Consider the following 13,073-nt stretch of genomic DNA (forward strand, 5'->3'; position numbering starts at 1 on the left):
AAAAAAAATTGCAGTCGTTGTCCCCTTAAAAAAAAAAAAAAAAAAAAAAGTCCCCTTTAAAAAAAAAAAAAAAAGGTTGATGTCCACTTTAAAAAAAAAAATAGTTGTCCCCTTTAAAAAAAAAGTTTTTTCCGCTTAAAATATAAAGCAAAGTAACTGTTATTGTCACCTTTAAATAAAAAAAAAAAAAAAGTTGTTCTCCCCCTTTACAAAAAAAAAAAAAATTGTTGTCCCCCTTTAAAAAAAAAAAAGTTTGTTGCCCCCTTTTTAAAAATAAAATTTAAAGTTGTTGCCCCCTTTTCTGTAATCAAATTTTACGTTGGTAACCCACTTTACACATTTTTATATACCTGATTACATTGCACTTACCTTTTGGATTTTTATTAGTGCAGCTTGCAGTTGGACCGCCGAACGCTAGGACCCGCTCTCTCTCTCTTTGTCTAACCATAACAAAGGAATTACTGGCAAAGCAGTTTGTTTTCAGGTTTAAAAATGGTGCCGTCCGCGCTGGGCTCCGCCTAACATCGCGTCATTTCCTGTTTGGAAATAACGCGATGAGAACAGCGGTCGGCCGCCCACGTGACTGCAAAGTGCATCATGGGAGCGCCGAGGAAGAGCTCCCAGGACGCATTGTGGCGCGGAAGTGACGAGGAGAGCCGAGGCGCAGGAGGGAGGAAGTGCTTTGAAAGGTGAGTATACAAACCTCTGTAAACAGGTAAGTTTAAAAAAAAAAACTATGGGAATATCCAATTCGGACTCAGCGGAGGGTAAGGAATACAATGCAGTAATTATTAGAAAATGAATTTTGAATGAACTCCGCTTTAATACAGTGATCAGTGCTAATACGTATATGTACACTGTCACTGTAAAAAAAGGTTGATCTCTTTTCTGACTGGCGAAAAGGGATGGATTTTTTGTCCCTGCATAGCAAGGAAAAAAATCTATCTCTTCCCCTAGTAAAAGCAGCACGCAGCGTACACAAAAACACTGGCTAGGCACACAGTTAACCCTTTTCTTGCCCTAGATGTTAAGCCTCTTCCAAGCCAGTGTCATTAGTACAGTGACAGTGCATATTTTTAGCACTGATCACTGTATTAGTGTCACTGCTTCCCGCAAAGTGTCAGGTAGTGTCCGATGCAATATTGCATTCCTACTTTAAGTCGCTGATTGCCGCCATTACTAGTATAAAAAAAGAATATATACTATAGTTTATTGATGCTATAACGTTTGCGTAAACCAATAAATATACGATTATTGGGGATTTTTTTTTACCAGAAATATGTAGCAGAATACACGTTGGCGTAAATTTATGAAGTAATTCGATTTTTTCAATTTTTTTATATATGTTTTATAGCAGAAAGTAAAAAATATATTTTTTTCAAAATTGTTGGTCTTTTTTTGTTTATAATGCAAAAAATAAAAAACGCAGTGGTGATCAAGTACCACCAAAAGAAAGCTGTTGGAAAAAAAAGACATAAATTGTACTTGGTTAAAGTGTCGCACGACCGCGCAATTGTCAGTTAAAGTAACGCAGTGCCGTATCGCCAAAAATGGCCCGGTCATGAAGGGGGGTAAATGTTCCAGAGATTAAGTGGTTAATAAATACACATTTTTTATTTTATTATTGTTAATGCATTATATTTTTCCCCAAAAAATAGACTATGCTTCTAAACAGTCATAATATGATAGATGACCATAGCAGTCGAAAAACAATCTCGGTGTACACTTTTAGTTATCACTGACTGCGTCCCTTAGCGCTACATGGAGACTGCTGTGTATTTCACCCACGTAAAAGAGGAGCACACAGCACCCCCTACCGGCAAACTCCAGCAAGGAAACTTGCTTTCAGGTCAGAGGCTCCTCTGAGGCCGTGACGTCAGCGCGGCTTTCCGACGTGTCACGTGTAATTAGAGACAGGAGTTGTGGAAACGTTACAGGCAGGAAGATGGCGGCTGGTCTCATCCATGCGGTTCCTGGGGGTGGAGAGAGTAGCGACAGTGATGATGACTGGTATATCGGGGACTACAGAGAGCAGAAAGAGGTATATTTAGTGAAATGCAAGGCCACATAGAAGACTGTGTATGGTGTTAGTCTGTTCCCTATCAGAACTACCTTTGGCACGTGGCTGGGGTGTTCTCTACTTGGTCAATGCATACACTGATAGTTCTGTGGGAATATGCCCATGGGAGGGAATATGCCCATGGGAGGGAATATGCCCATTGGAGGGAATATGCCCATGGGAGGGAATATGCCCATGGGAGGGAATATGCCCATGAGAGGGAATATGCCCATGGGAGGGAATATGCCCATGGGAGGGAATATGCCCATGAGAGGGAATATGCCCATGAGAGGGAATATGCCCATTGGAGGGAATATGCCCATGGGAGGGAATATGCCCATGGGAGGGAATATGCCCATGGGAGGGAATATGCCCATGGGAGGGAATATGCCCATGAGAGGGAATATGCCCATGGGAGGGAATATGCCCATGAGAGGGAATATGCCCATTGGAGGGAATATGCCCATGGGAGGGAATATGCCCATTGGAGGGAATATGCCCATGGGAGGGAATATGCCCATGGGAGGGAATATGCCCATGGAAGGGAATATGCCCATGGGAGGGAATATGCCCATGGGAGGGAATATGCCTATGGGAGGGAATATGCCGATGGGAGGGAATATGCCCATGGGAGGGAATATGCCCATGGGAGGGAATATGCCCATGGGAGGGAATATGCCCATGGGAGGGAATATGCCCATGGGAGGGAATATGCCCATGAGAGGGAATATGCCCATGAGAGGGAATATAATATGCCCATGGGAGGGAATATGCGCATGAGTGGGAATATGCGCATGGAGTCTATAGAGCTGCACGATTCTGGATAAAATGAGAATCACAATTTTTTTTGTTTAGAATAAAGATCACTATTCTCTAACCATTCCCGGCTTAACGCATTTCACATTATACAAAAAAAAATGTGCTAACTTTGTGGTGTGTGTGTGTGTTTTATTTATTTTTTTTTCTTTTTTTTCTTTTACCAATTCAGCTCTGGAAGGTTTAACACCAACCCCCCCGGTTAGTGACCGGACATTTTTTTTGCGATACGGCACTGCGTTGCTTTAATTGACAATTACGCAGTCATGCAATGCTGTACCCAAATAAACTTGATGTCCTTACCCCCCCGCCCCCCACAAATAGAGCTTTCTTTTCTTGATATTTGATCACTTTTTGCGCTATAAACAAATACCACAAAAAAAAAAAAAAATTTATATTCTGCTACATATTTTTGTTAAAATACATACCAATAAGTGGATATTGATTGGTTTTCGCAAAAGTTATAGCGTCTATAAATTATGTGATAGATTTATAGACTTTTTTTTTTTTTTTTTTGCGGAATTGCGGCCGACAAACTTGATACTAAAGCCCTGTACACACACACCGATTGTTGGCCGTAAATTTTCGGCCAACGTCCGATCGGCCGATTGTCGGCTTGTTAGTATGATGCTTCCGACAACCGACTGCGACTTTTCGGCCGAACAAAATCTGGTGTGCATGCTATAAAATTTTTGTTGGCCGACAACACAACGGCCGATTGTTCGTCAGTCTGTACAGATTTCGGCCGACAAAAATCAGATGAGCAAGACTGGGCATGCTCAGAGAAGAAAAAACACACGAAAAGTAAACCAGCACATGACATCACTTCTGCAGTTGGTTGTTGTTGGCCGACAAAATTCGTGTGCAGTCTAGAGCACATTTCAACCAACACAACAACACTGGACAAAAGACGGCCGATCGTTCAGCCGACAATCGGTGCGTGTGTACGAGGCATCAGTGACACTTTTTGGGGACCAGTGACACCAAAACAGTGATCAGTGCTTAACCACTTGCCGACCGCCGCACGACTATTTACTGCAGCGGTCAGCCCCTCACAGGCAAAGCGACGTAGGACTACGTCGCTAGCCTGTGAGGCTCTAGGGAGCGAGCGCCGCCGGAGGCTCGCTCACGGAACCCCCGCCCCCCCCCGCATGTGTGCCCGGCGGACCCGATTGTCCGTTACAGCAGGAGAAAGGCAGGCGGCTAATGTAAACAAAGCCACCTGTCATTCTTCCCTGTGTAAGAATGGAGATCATACGGTTCTGCTATGTAGGACCGTTGATCTCTGTTCTTACACCTCAAGCCACATCCAATCAGATAGAAGCACGCCCCTAGGGACACACTATACCCCTCCCTCTCAAAAAAAAGTTAACCCCTTCACTACCAGTGTCATTTTTACAGTAACAGTGCATATGTATAGCACTGATTACTGTAGTAATGTCACTGTTAACCCCAAAAGTGTCAAAAATGTCAGTCAAGGGTCCGATCTGTCCGCCGCAATGTCGCAGTCCCGCAAAAAAAATCGCAGATCGCCGCCATTATTCGTTAAAAAAAAAAATGACAAAAATCTTTGCCTTAGTTATTAAACGCAATAACTTTTGCGCAAACCAATCAAAATATGCTTTTTGCAATTTTTTTTTTAACAAATTGGCCTAAAATGTTAAATTTTGATTTTTACATTTTTTTGGGGGGGGGGGATTTCATATAAAAAAATGTGAAAAATAGTGTTATTTTTGCAAAATTGACGCTCTTTTTTTTGTTTATAGCGCATGATCAAAAAATCGCACAGGTGTTCAAATGCCACCAAAAGAAAGCTCTGTGGGAAAAAAAAGGACGTCAAATTCGTTTAGGTACAGCGTCGCAGGACCGCGCAATTGTCCGTTAAAGTCACGCAGTGCCAAATCGCAAAATAGGCCCTGGTCAGGAAGGTGGTAAAATCTTCCGGGGCTTAAGTGGTTAAAAGAAAAAAAATGCACGGTTACTTTATGACACTGGTAGGGAAGGGGGTTAATGCCAGGGGTAATCAAAGGGTTAAGTGTGCTCCCAGGGAGTGCTTTCTAACGGTAGGGAAAGTGGATGCACTAGAGGAAATGGGAGATCTGTGTTTCAGCCTAGCTTAAACACAAGCTCTTTCTTCCTCTGTGACAGAATTGTGGTCTGCCTTGTTTACATAGGCAGAACGCCGCTCTGTGATTCCTCCCAATGATTGGCGGGATGGCAGCTGGACCTGCTGATTGGCTCCAGCTGTGTGTAATTACAGTGGCGCGCGCCCACGACATCTGCATAAAAATCACATACATGTACATAGTTTTGCGCAACTGGGCCGTTGTGCTGCAGTATATATGCGGCAGGTGGTCCGGAAGGGGTAAATTCATTAAAGTGTATTTTTTTTCCCCCCCAAAAATTGCATTTTGAAAGACTGCTGCACAAATAAAATGTGACATAAAATCAGGGTTTGTACGGTCATTAAATTCCTGGAAAAGTCATAGAAATTTGAAATGGCACTTTCCAGGCCTGGGAAAGTTTTGGAAAATGACTGAACCCCACAAAGTTATGGAAAAGTCATGAAATTGAGAAGGGCGACACTGTGGAGCAGATGCTTAATAATTTTATTGACACATTTTACGTGGTGTAAGCGTCTATCTGCATAGGAGGTAGGCGTCCTTCCGGGTCCGTGGTTTTTCCCTGAGACTGGCTAGCAGCAGCCGAGAGAACCAATCAGGGCCTCACTTCTGATCGAGGCAGCGGTGAAGCGCATAGTCACTGGAGGGCCGCATGAACGTGATGATGCGGGGGTGCGGTAACCGGTTTCGGAGCACGCATGCACGCTTACACCACGTAAAATGTGTCAATAAAATTATTAAGCATCTGCTCCACAGTGGCACCTTTCTGTCTTTTCTGCCTGTTTGTGGGACTGTGGCTTTTGCCTACAAAGAGTATGTGCCACATATTTGTGAAATCTGGCTGCACCTTCATGACTGCCTGAACTGAAGCTTTATCCCCAAGCAGGAGCGCCCATTAATATTCTTTCTCCAGTAGACTTAATATAAGTGTAAGCGCCGCATCTGTGCCATCCATACCAGTCTGGCTGCACCTCCATCATGACTGCCTGAACTGAAGCTTTATCCCCAAGCAGGAGCGCCCATTAATCTTCCCGGGATGTGCTAAATGTACAGTGTGTCCTAAAACGTTTGACATTTCGAACATGGGATAGGCAGCGCTCTCTAGCCACGCTAAAGGTGCAAAGCACCAGTCTGCAGCTGAAGTGGCACCGGCTCCCAGCTTACTTACTTGAAGTCATTGAAAAGTCATGGAATTTTATTGGTAAAAATGTGTATGAACCCTGTAAAATATGACCGCCATTTTATTATCTAGGGCAGGAGTCCTCAAACTTTTTAAACAGGGGGCCGGTTCACGGTCCCTCAGACACTGCTGGGGGGGCCGGACTATAGTTTGAAAAAAAATATGAACGAATTCCAATGCGCGTCATTTTTTAATGTTGGGGGGGGGGGTGCGCAAACAGAAAAATGTTAATAGGCATGGCTTTGCGGCAAAAAACACTGTAAAAAATTGCGTGACTTTGAGGTCACAAGTGTGAAAGGGGCCTTCAGTAATCAAGGTATAGTGTGCCCCCTTTCAATGCAGGGTGACCACAGTGTGCCCCCTTTCAATGCAGGGTGACCACAGTGTGCCCCCTTTCAATGCAGAGTGACCACAGTGTGCCGTGCCCCCTTTCAATGCAGAGACCAGTCAGTGCACTTACCTGCAGCGGCGGCTTCTCCTCAGTCCCCCGCGTCTCCTCCAGTCCTCCCGCCTCCTCCTCGGCCGATGGCATGTGTTTGCTTTTTGGCCAGGTCTCGGACCTGCTTCCTGATTGGCCGGGGGGAGGATCCGTGTGACCAAATCAAATTTCCATTTTCACACAAATGGGTGGGCTAGGGTGCACTGCTCTGTGCCCGGGTCCACCTTTTTCTGAAGCCTATTAGAGCCTCTTGCTCTAATTAGGTGATTCAGAAAAAAAAAAAAGATTCATCCCGGCCGGCTTCAGGACCCTGGCGCCCGCGGGCCGTATGAGGACCCCTGCTCTAGGCTCTCTGCTAAAAAAATATGTTTGTGGGTTTTTAGCAAAAAATACTGATTCTAACTTGTAAGCAACAAGTGTCAGAAAAGGCCCCTTTCACACCTGTGCGACTTGTTGTCCTGCAACTTGAGACTGCAAAGTTGCATGACAAGTCGTACCCCATGTTTTCCAATGAGTACCGTTCGTATCTGTACGACCTCAAAGTAGTCCCTACACTAATTTGGTCCGACCTTTGATAGGACTTGAGGTTTAAGATTACACAGGCATTGCTTCAAGTCAATTTTCAGGTTGAACAAGTGTGAATTGGCCTGCGTAGTTAAACTGAACTCATTTACAGATTGAAGATTATCCCTTTGGTTTCTTTTTATCTCTCAGCTCTGAGCAAAGTTGTAATAAAATTTGCCAGCTGCTTTTTTTTTTTTTTTTGACAGCTGTGAGCAGAGAACTGCTCTGCGCTTATTACAATAATCGTGGAAATGCCAGATTAAGATAGTGAGTGGGGTTGAATCAAGATGTCTTTGAACAAACACCGGGTAGCTCTAACATGGAGGAATATACATATAGGGGGATATGCACATGGAGGGTACTAAAGCAGACTTTCTGCAAAGTTTTGCAAATCTCTCATATTTGTCTCCCCATCTCCTGGGCCATGTTCAAATGGGCGCTGAGGACAGTGAACGGACCATTTTGCAGTGTGCCTAGACTCCAGGCGGTGGGTGCAGGCAGCTAACTGACATCTATGGGGACACAGTGGCAGCATGGACCTGGCCACTTGTCCTAATGTGACAGTGAGTGCCCTTGAATGCGCACCCAGTCGATGTCATAGTGTTTAACCACTTTCCAACTGCGCTTTAGCCAAAAGATGGCTACAGCGTGGTTGTCCAGTTCTGGGTGAGCGTCCATGGATGTCCTGCCAGAAGCTTGCCCCCTTTGGCAGCTTGCTTGGGCTTTTCCGACCCAGCTGGCGTGTATGCTGGCTGGCCGGCCGGACAGCTGAACAAAGCCTGGGTCTGCTCTCCGCTATGGTATCCCAGAAGCGACAACCTGACATCCCTTCCGGTCTACCTAGGTGCCAACTGCTGTACAAATTTCCCCATAGTTTCTTTAATACTACAGCCGTCTGCTTCATCCAGTACCCAAAATGTTGTTGTATATATTTCTGAAATACTGCAATCCCAAAATATACCACATTTTGGCTACTAGATGGAGCTGATGTTTATAGAAAGTCAAAGTATTGGAGACAATACCCAGAAAATTCATGCAGCCTGGATGATACTTGTGACATTTGCCCAACTAATGTTTTATAAATCCCTTTTATAGATGTGATATGTACAGTTTATTAACACATTCTGATGTTGCAATACTGTGTTCAGGCATTGATTTTTTTTTTTGCCTTCAGGCATTAAAGTGATAAAGTCAAGATTTTTTTTCCTATTAAAAATAAACATGTTGTTCTTGCCTTGCTCTGCTCCTTCTCTTCTCAGGTCCCCTGCTGGTGCTCCTCCTCCTCCTGCCAAGTACCCCTACAGCAAACATCTTGCTGTAGGGGTACCCAAGCAGTCTTGCTCCCAAGCCGCTGCTCTGCGTGTCCATTAAGACATGGAGCCGAAGCTTGGCACTGCCCTCTCTTGCTTCTCATTGGTTTACTGGCTGTGATTGACAGCAGCAGGAGACAACGTGCTGAGAAATTGTTCTTTTCTCTCCTCCCCTTCCAGGACGGCCCAACAGTGAGAGAGATGACAGGCTCCTCCCTACCGGAAACACAATCAATTAAGATATCGTTAAAAGGCCCCACCTTTCCCTCTGGCCCTCAGTTTAGATTGTGTTTCTTCCTACGAGAGAAACGTCGATTAAGATCTTACCTGCAGACTCCTAGAGTTGAAAGGTATCCTGTGAGCCAGGTTCAGCAGAAGGCTACGGGTTCCCCTTGGGGGACCCTACGAGCGGAGCAGTTCCTGCCCTCCCCTCCGGGGAACTCGCAGGTCGACCACAGAACAAGCCCTCGGTCACCCTTGATTGTGTTTCCAGGTCTTGTTTCCGGCACCAGCAGCTCTCCTCCACGGAAGATTTGAATTTCCCGCCGGGCCGGCGCTCCAAGCCTCGCCTTCAAACCGGAACTTCCGGAGCAACGTCAGACGCGTGCGACATGGGGAAGAAGAGGAACATGGAGGAGACGCCGGAGCCGCTCGTTAGCGGTAAAGCAGAATCTAAGGCTATCGGAGCTCGGAGCTGCAAAAACAGGGGCTCTCATGAATTCAGCCAGAAGAGCCATTTGGCTTAAAGCGGAGTTCCACCCGAAATTTATACTTACCTCCATCTTCTCGCTCCCGGTCACCTGAAAAACAAATGGATAATCGCAATTTTTTTTTTTTTTCACTTACCTTTTAGAGAAAATATACTCACCTTACTTCCTTCTTCCTCCCCTCGGCGGCCACGGCGATTCGTCACTTCCTGGCTTTTGCAATGATTCCTGGGAGCTGAACGTCATCGCTCCCAGGAATCATTGCGCCTGCACCGGCCCCGACGTCAGTTCCGGGGCGCACCCTTTATTGTCTGGCATTACAGGGGCAATGGATTCTCAGGAGGGCAAATTTCCTACCGCCTTGGTGGAAAGCCAGGGGACCGCTGTTTCCCCCCCAGGGGGGGATTTAGCCACTATTGTGGCTGGCCTTGCTGCTCAGGTGCAGATGCTGGTGGCTGCTCAATCTACTAAAAGACCCAGAATTGCTCTTTCCTCTGATTCTGAGGGTGAAGGTGATGGGGTTGTTATGGCGGGGGCCTCCTTATCGGGGTCCCGCTCCTCCCTGGATCTAGTGGGGTCCGAGGTGGAGGCTGAAGTTGAAGGGGTTGATAATTCTCCCCCTGGCTCGCCTGAAGAGCTTGCAATCATGGATGAATTGATTGCTTCCATAAAGCAAACACTGCGTTTGCAGGATGAAGTGTGTCCCCCCGCTGCCTTGGCGGCCTATGGGACGCAGAGAAAACGCAGGACGCCGCAGGTTTTTCCCTGCAATGATGATTTTCAGCGCGCTGTTAAGGAACAATGGCGCAATCTGCGCAAACCTTTTGCTGTACCAAGTAGGTTCAAGCTGCGTTATCCTTTCTCGCCTTCCACTGATGAAAGGTGGTGTGTGCCTCCCCCAGTGGATCACGCAATTGCGGTTTTAAACAAGGCCACTGCGATTCCTGCAGAGGATTCCCCTGTGTTCCGTGATGCCACGGATAGGAGATTGGAGTCTCTTGCCCGTCATACTTATTCTGTTACGGGTTCTATGCTTAAAGCTCTGTTTGCTTCTCTCATGGCGGCCCAGGCGATCGCAAGTTGGACGCAGATGCTTAGGCGCGTCCTAGTGGCCGACTCGGCCTCGCCGGCGACCCTGGATATGGTGGATCAAATCCACCAGGGTGTCATGTATCTGTGTGATGTGGACCTGGACCTGGTTCCATTGGCTGCACGTGTGCACAGCGTGGCGGTGTTGTCTCGCCGCCTGGTTTGGTTAAAATGTTGGTCGGTGGACCAATCTTCACGTAAGACCTTAGCCAATCTGCCTTATGATGGGTCTCGCCTTTTTGGGGAGTCCTTGGATGTGTTGATTAAGGGGATCACCGGGGGTAAGAGCACTCTCTTGCCCCATTTCCCCAAGGCTAAGGGGGCTTCTGGGAAGAAGCATGCTAATTTTCGGCCCCCTCGGGGGTCCTTTTGTGCCTTTCGGCCGCACTACAAGGGCAAACCGTTCAAAGGTCAAGGCTCTCAGAAGAAGCCCTGGTCTGGGAAACAGAAGTCCGGCCAATCCGGATCTGCAGCCCATAACAGTTCGGCCTGAACGGGCGCCCTCACCCAGTTTTGGGGTGGGGGGACGCTTGCTCGGTTTTCTTCAACCCTGGTTGGCCCGCGTGCGGGACAGATGGGTTCAGGAGATCGTTCGATCTGGTTACAAGATCGAGTTTCTCTCTCGGCCGGAGAGCAGATTTTTTCCCTCAAATCTTCAACTGTCTCCAGAGCGTTTGCGGGACCTGCACCTGGCGGTGCGGGACCTGAGGGCTCAGGGAGTGGTGGTTCCGGTGCCTCATCGGGACAGATTTCGGGGGTTTTATTCCAATCTGTTCACCGTGCCCAGAAAGGAGGGCAAGGTTCGTCCAATTCTGGACTTGAAGGCTCTGAACCGCTCTGTGCGGGTTCGCAAGTTCCGCATGGAATCCCTGCGGTCGGTGGTGGCTGCCCTGGTTCCGGGGGAATTCATGGCCTCCATCGATTTGAAGGATGCGTATCTTCACATCCCCATTTTCGAGGGTCACCAGAGGTTCCTTCGATTTGCCATTGCGGAGGATCACTACCAGTTCGTGGCGTTGCCTTTTGGTCTCGCCTCGGCTCCGCGGGTCTTCACCAAGGTGCTTGCACCGGTTCTGGCATTATTGAGGGCCCAGGGCATTTCTGTCCTGGGGTATCTGGACGACATTCTGGTTCGGTCTGCGACCAGCCAGGGTCTGGAGAAGGACCTGTCTGTCACGATGCAAACTCTGCAGGAGTTTGGTTGGACGATAAATTTTCCAAAGTCAACACTGAGTCCGTCGGTTCGTCTTCCCTACCTGGGAATGATTCTGGACTCGGTGCAGGCGAAGGTCTTCCTGCCGGAAGACAAACTCAGAACTCTTCAGGAGGAAGTCAGGTCCCTCAGGGACGTTCCGCACTCGTCTCTGCGGACGTGCATGAGATGTCTGGGATTGATGGTCTCGGCCTTCGAGGCGATTCCCTTCGCCCAGTTTCACACGCGGGGTCTCCAAGCGGAGATCCTGTCCAGGTGGGACGGGCGACCTCAATCTCTGGATCTTCAAATCTCGTTGAGTCATCGCACCAGAAGAAACCTTCTGTGGTGGCTCCAGTCCCCGATGGTGTCCGCGGGCAAGTTGTTTCGTCCTGTCTCGTGGACGGTGATCACCACGGATGCCAGCCTGTCGGGCTGGGGTGGTGTTCTGGGCGTTCTATCCGCCCAGGGAACTTGGTCGGAGGGGGAGTCTTCCCTTCCGATCAACATTCTGGAATTGCGTGCGATAAGTCTCTGTCTTCATCGCTGGACGGACCGGCTGCAGGGCTGCCCGGTTCGGGTGCAGACGGACAATGCCACGGCGGTGGCCTACATCAACCACCAAGGGGGCACCAGGAGTGCCCGAGCGGCTCGAGAAGTGGCCGACATTCTGTCTTGGGCCGAGACTCATGTCCCGGCGATAACGGCGGTTCACATTCCGGGGGTGGAGAACTGGCAGGCGGACTATCTGAGTCGCCAGACCCTGGATCAGGGGGAATGGTCTCTCCACCCGGCTGTCTTCCAGATGTTGTGCGCGAAGTGGGGTCTTCCAGATGTGGACCTGTTCGCGTCTCGTCAACAAGGTGAAAAGGTTCGTGGCAAGGACGCGCGACCCTCGGGCAGACGCGTCGGACGCGTTAGTGGCCCCGTGGCATCAGTACAGGCTGATGTACGCGTTTCCACCGATTCAGTTGCTGTCCAGGTTCCTTCGCAGGTTACACTCGGAACGCAGCACGGTGATTCTTGTGGCACCGGACTGGCCTCGCCGGTCCTGGTACGCAGACCTTGTGAATCTGGCGGTCGACGCTCCGTGGCGTCTGCCTCTTCGAGACGATCTACTGTCTCAAGGACCGATATACCATCCTGCTTTACAGTCGCTGGCTTTGACGGCCTGGCTGTTGAGACCGAGGTCCTGAAGGAGAAGGGTCTCTCCCCAGAGGTCGTTCATACCTTGATCAACTCGAGGAAGTCTTCCTCGGGGAAGGTTTATTACCGTACTTGGAAGGCCTATTTTGCCTGGTGTGAGTCCAGGGGGTTTTCACCCCGCACGTGCTCGGTTTCCCGTGTGCTGTCTTTCCTTCAAACGGGTGTTGACCAGCGTTTGGCGCTGGCTACGATAAAGGGTCAGGTGTCTGCACTGGCCGTTCTGTTTCAACGTCCCGTGGCTTCCAACTCCTTGGTTGGCACTTTTGTTCAGGGTGTGCGGCATCTGGTTCCTCCTAGGAGGGATCCTTTGCCCCCTTGGGACTTGAATCTCGTTCTGTCTGTGTTGCAACGTGCTCCTTTTGAACAGATCAGGGAGATCTCGTTGTCT

The 13,073-nt window shown here is 48.4% G+C and overlaps 1 protein-coding gene across 1 annotated transcript in view; it reads left to right on the forward strand.

Annotated features, from left to right (window-relative positions):
* Positions 1-1,927: 1,927 nt before the first annotated feature.
* ASZ1 (ankyrin repeat, SAM and basic leucine zipper domain containing 1) overlaps positions 1,928-13,073 on the forward strand; it is a gene marked incomplete at its 3' end in the record, with an annotated part of 757,393 nt that continues 746,247 nt past the window's right edge. The window contains exon 1 of the mRNA XM_082255308.1: positions 1,928-2,041. Within this exon, the coding sequence (XP_082111434.1) occupies positions 1,946-2,041 (96 nt within the window). The 5' untranslated portion in view covers positions 1,928-1,945. The remainder of the gene's footprint in view (positions 2,042-13,073) is intronic.

Source organism: Pelophylax lessonae (genome assembly GCF_965119305.1).
Source record: "Pelophylax lessonae genome assembly, chromosome: 4".
NCBI lineage: Eukaryota > Metazoa > Chordata > Amphibia > Anura > Ranidae > Pelophylax > Pelophylax lessonae.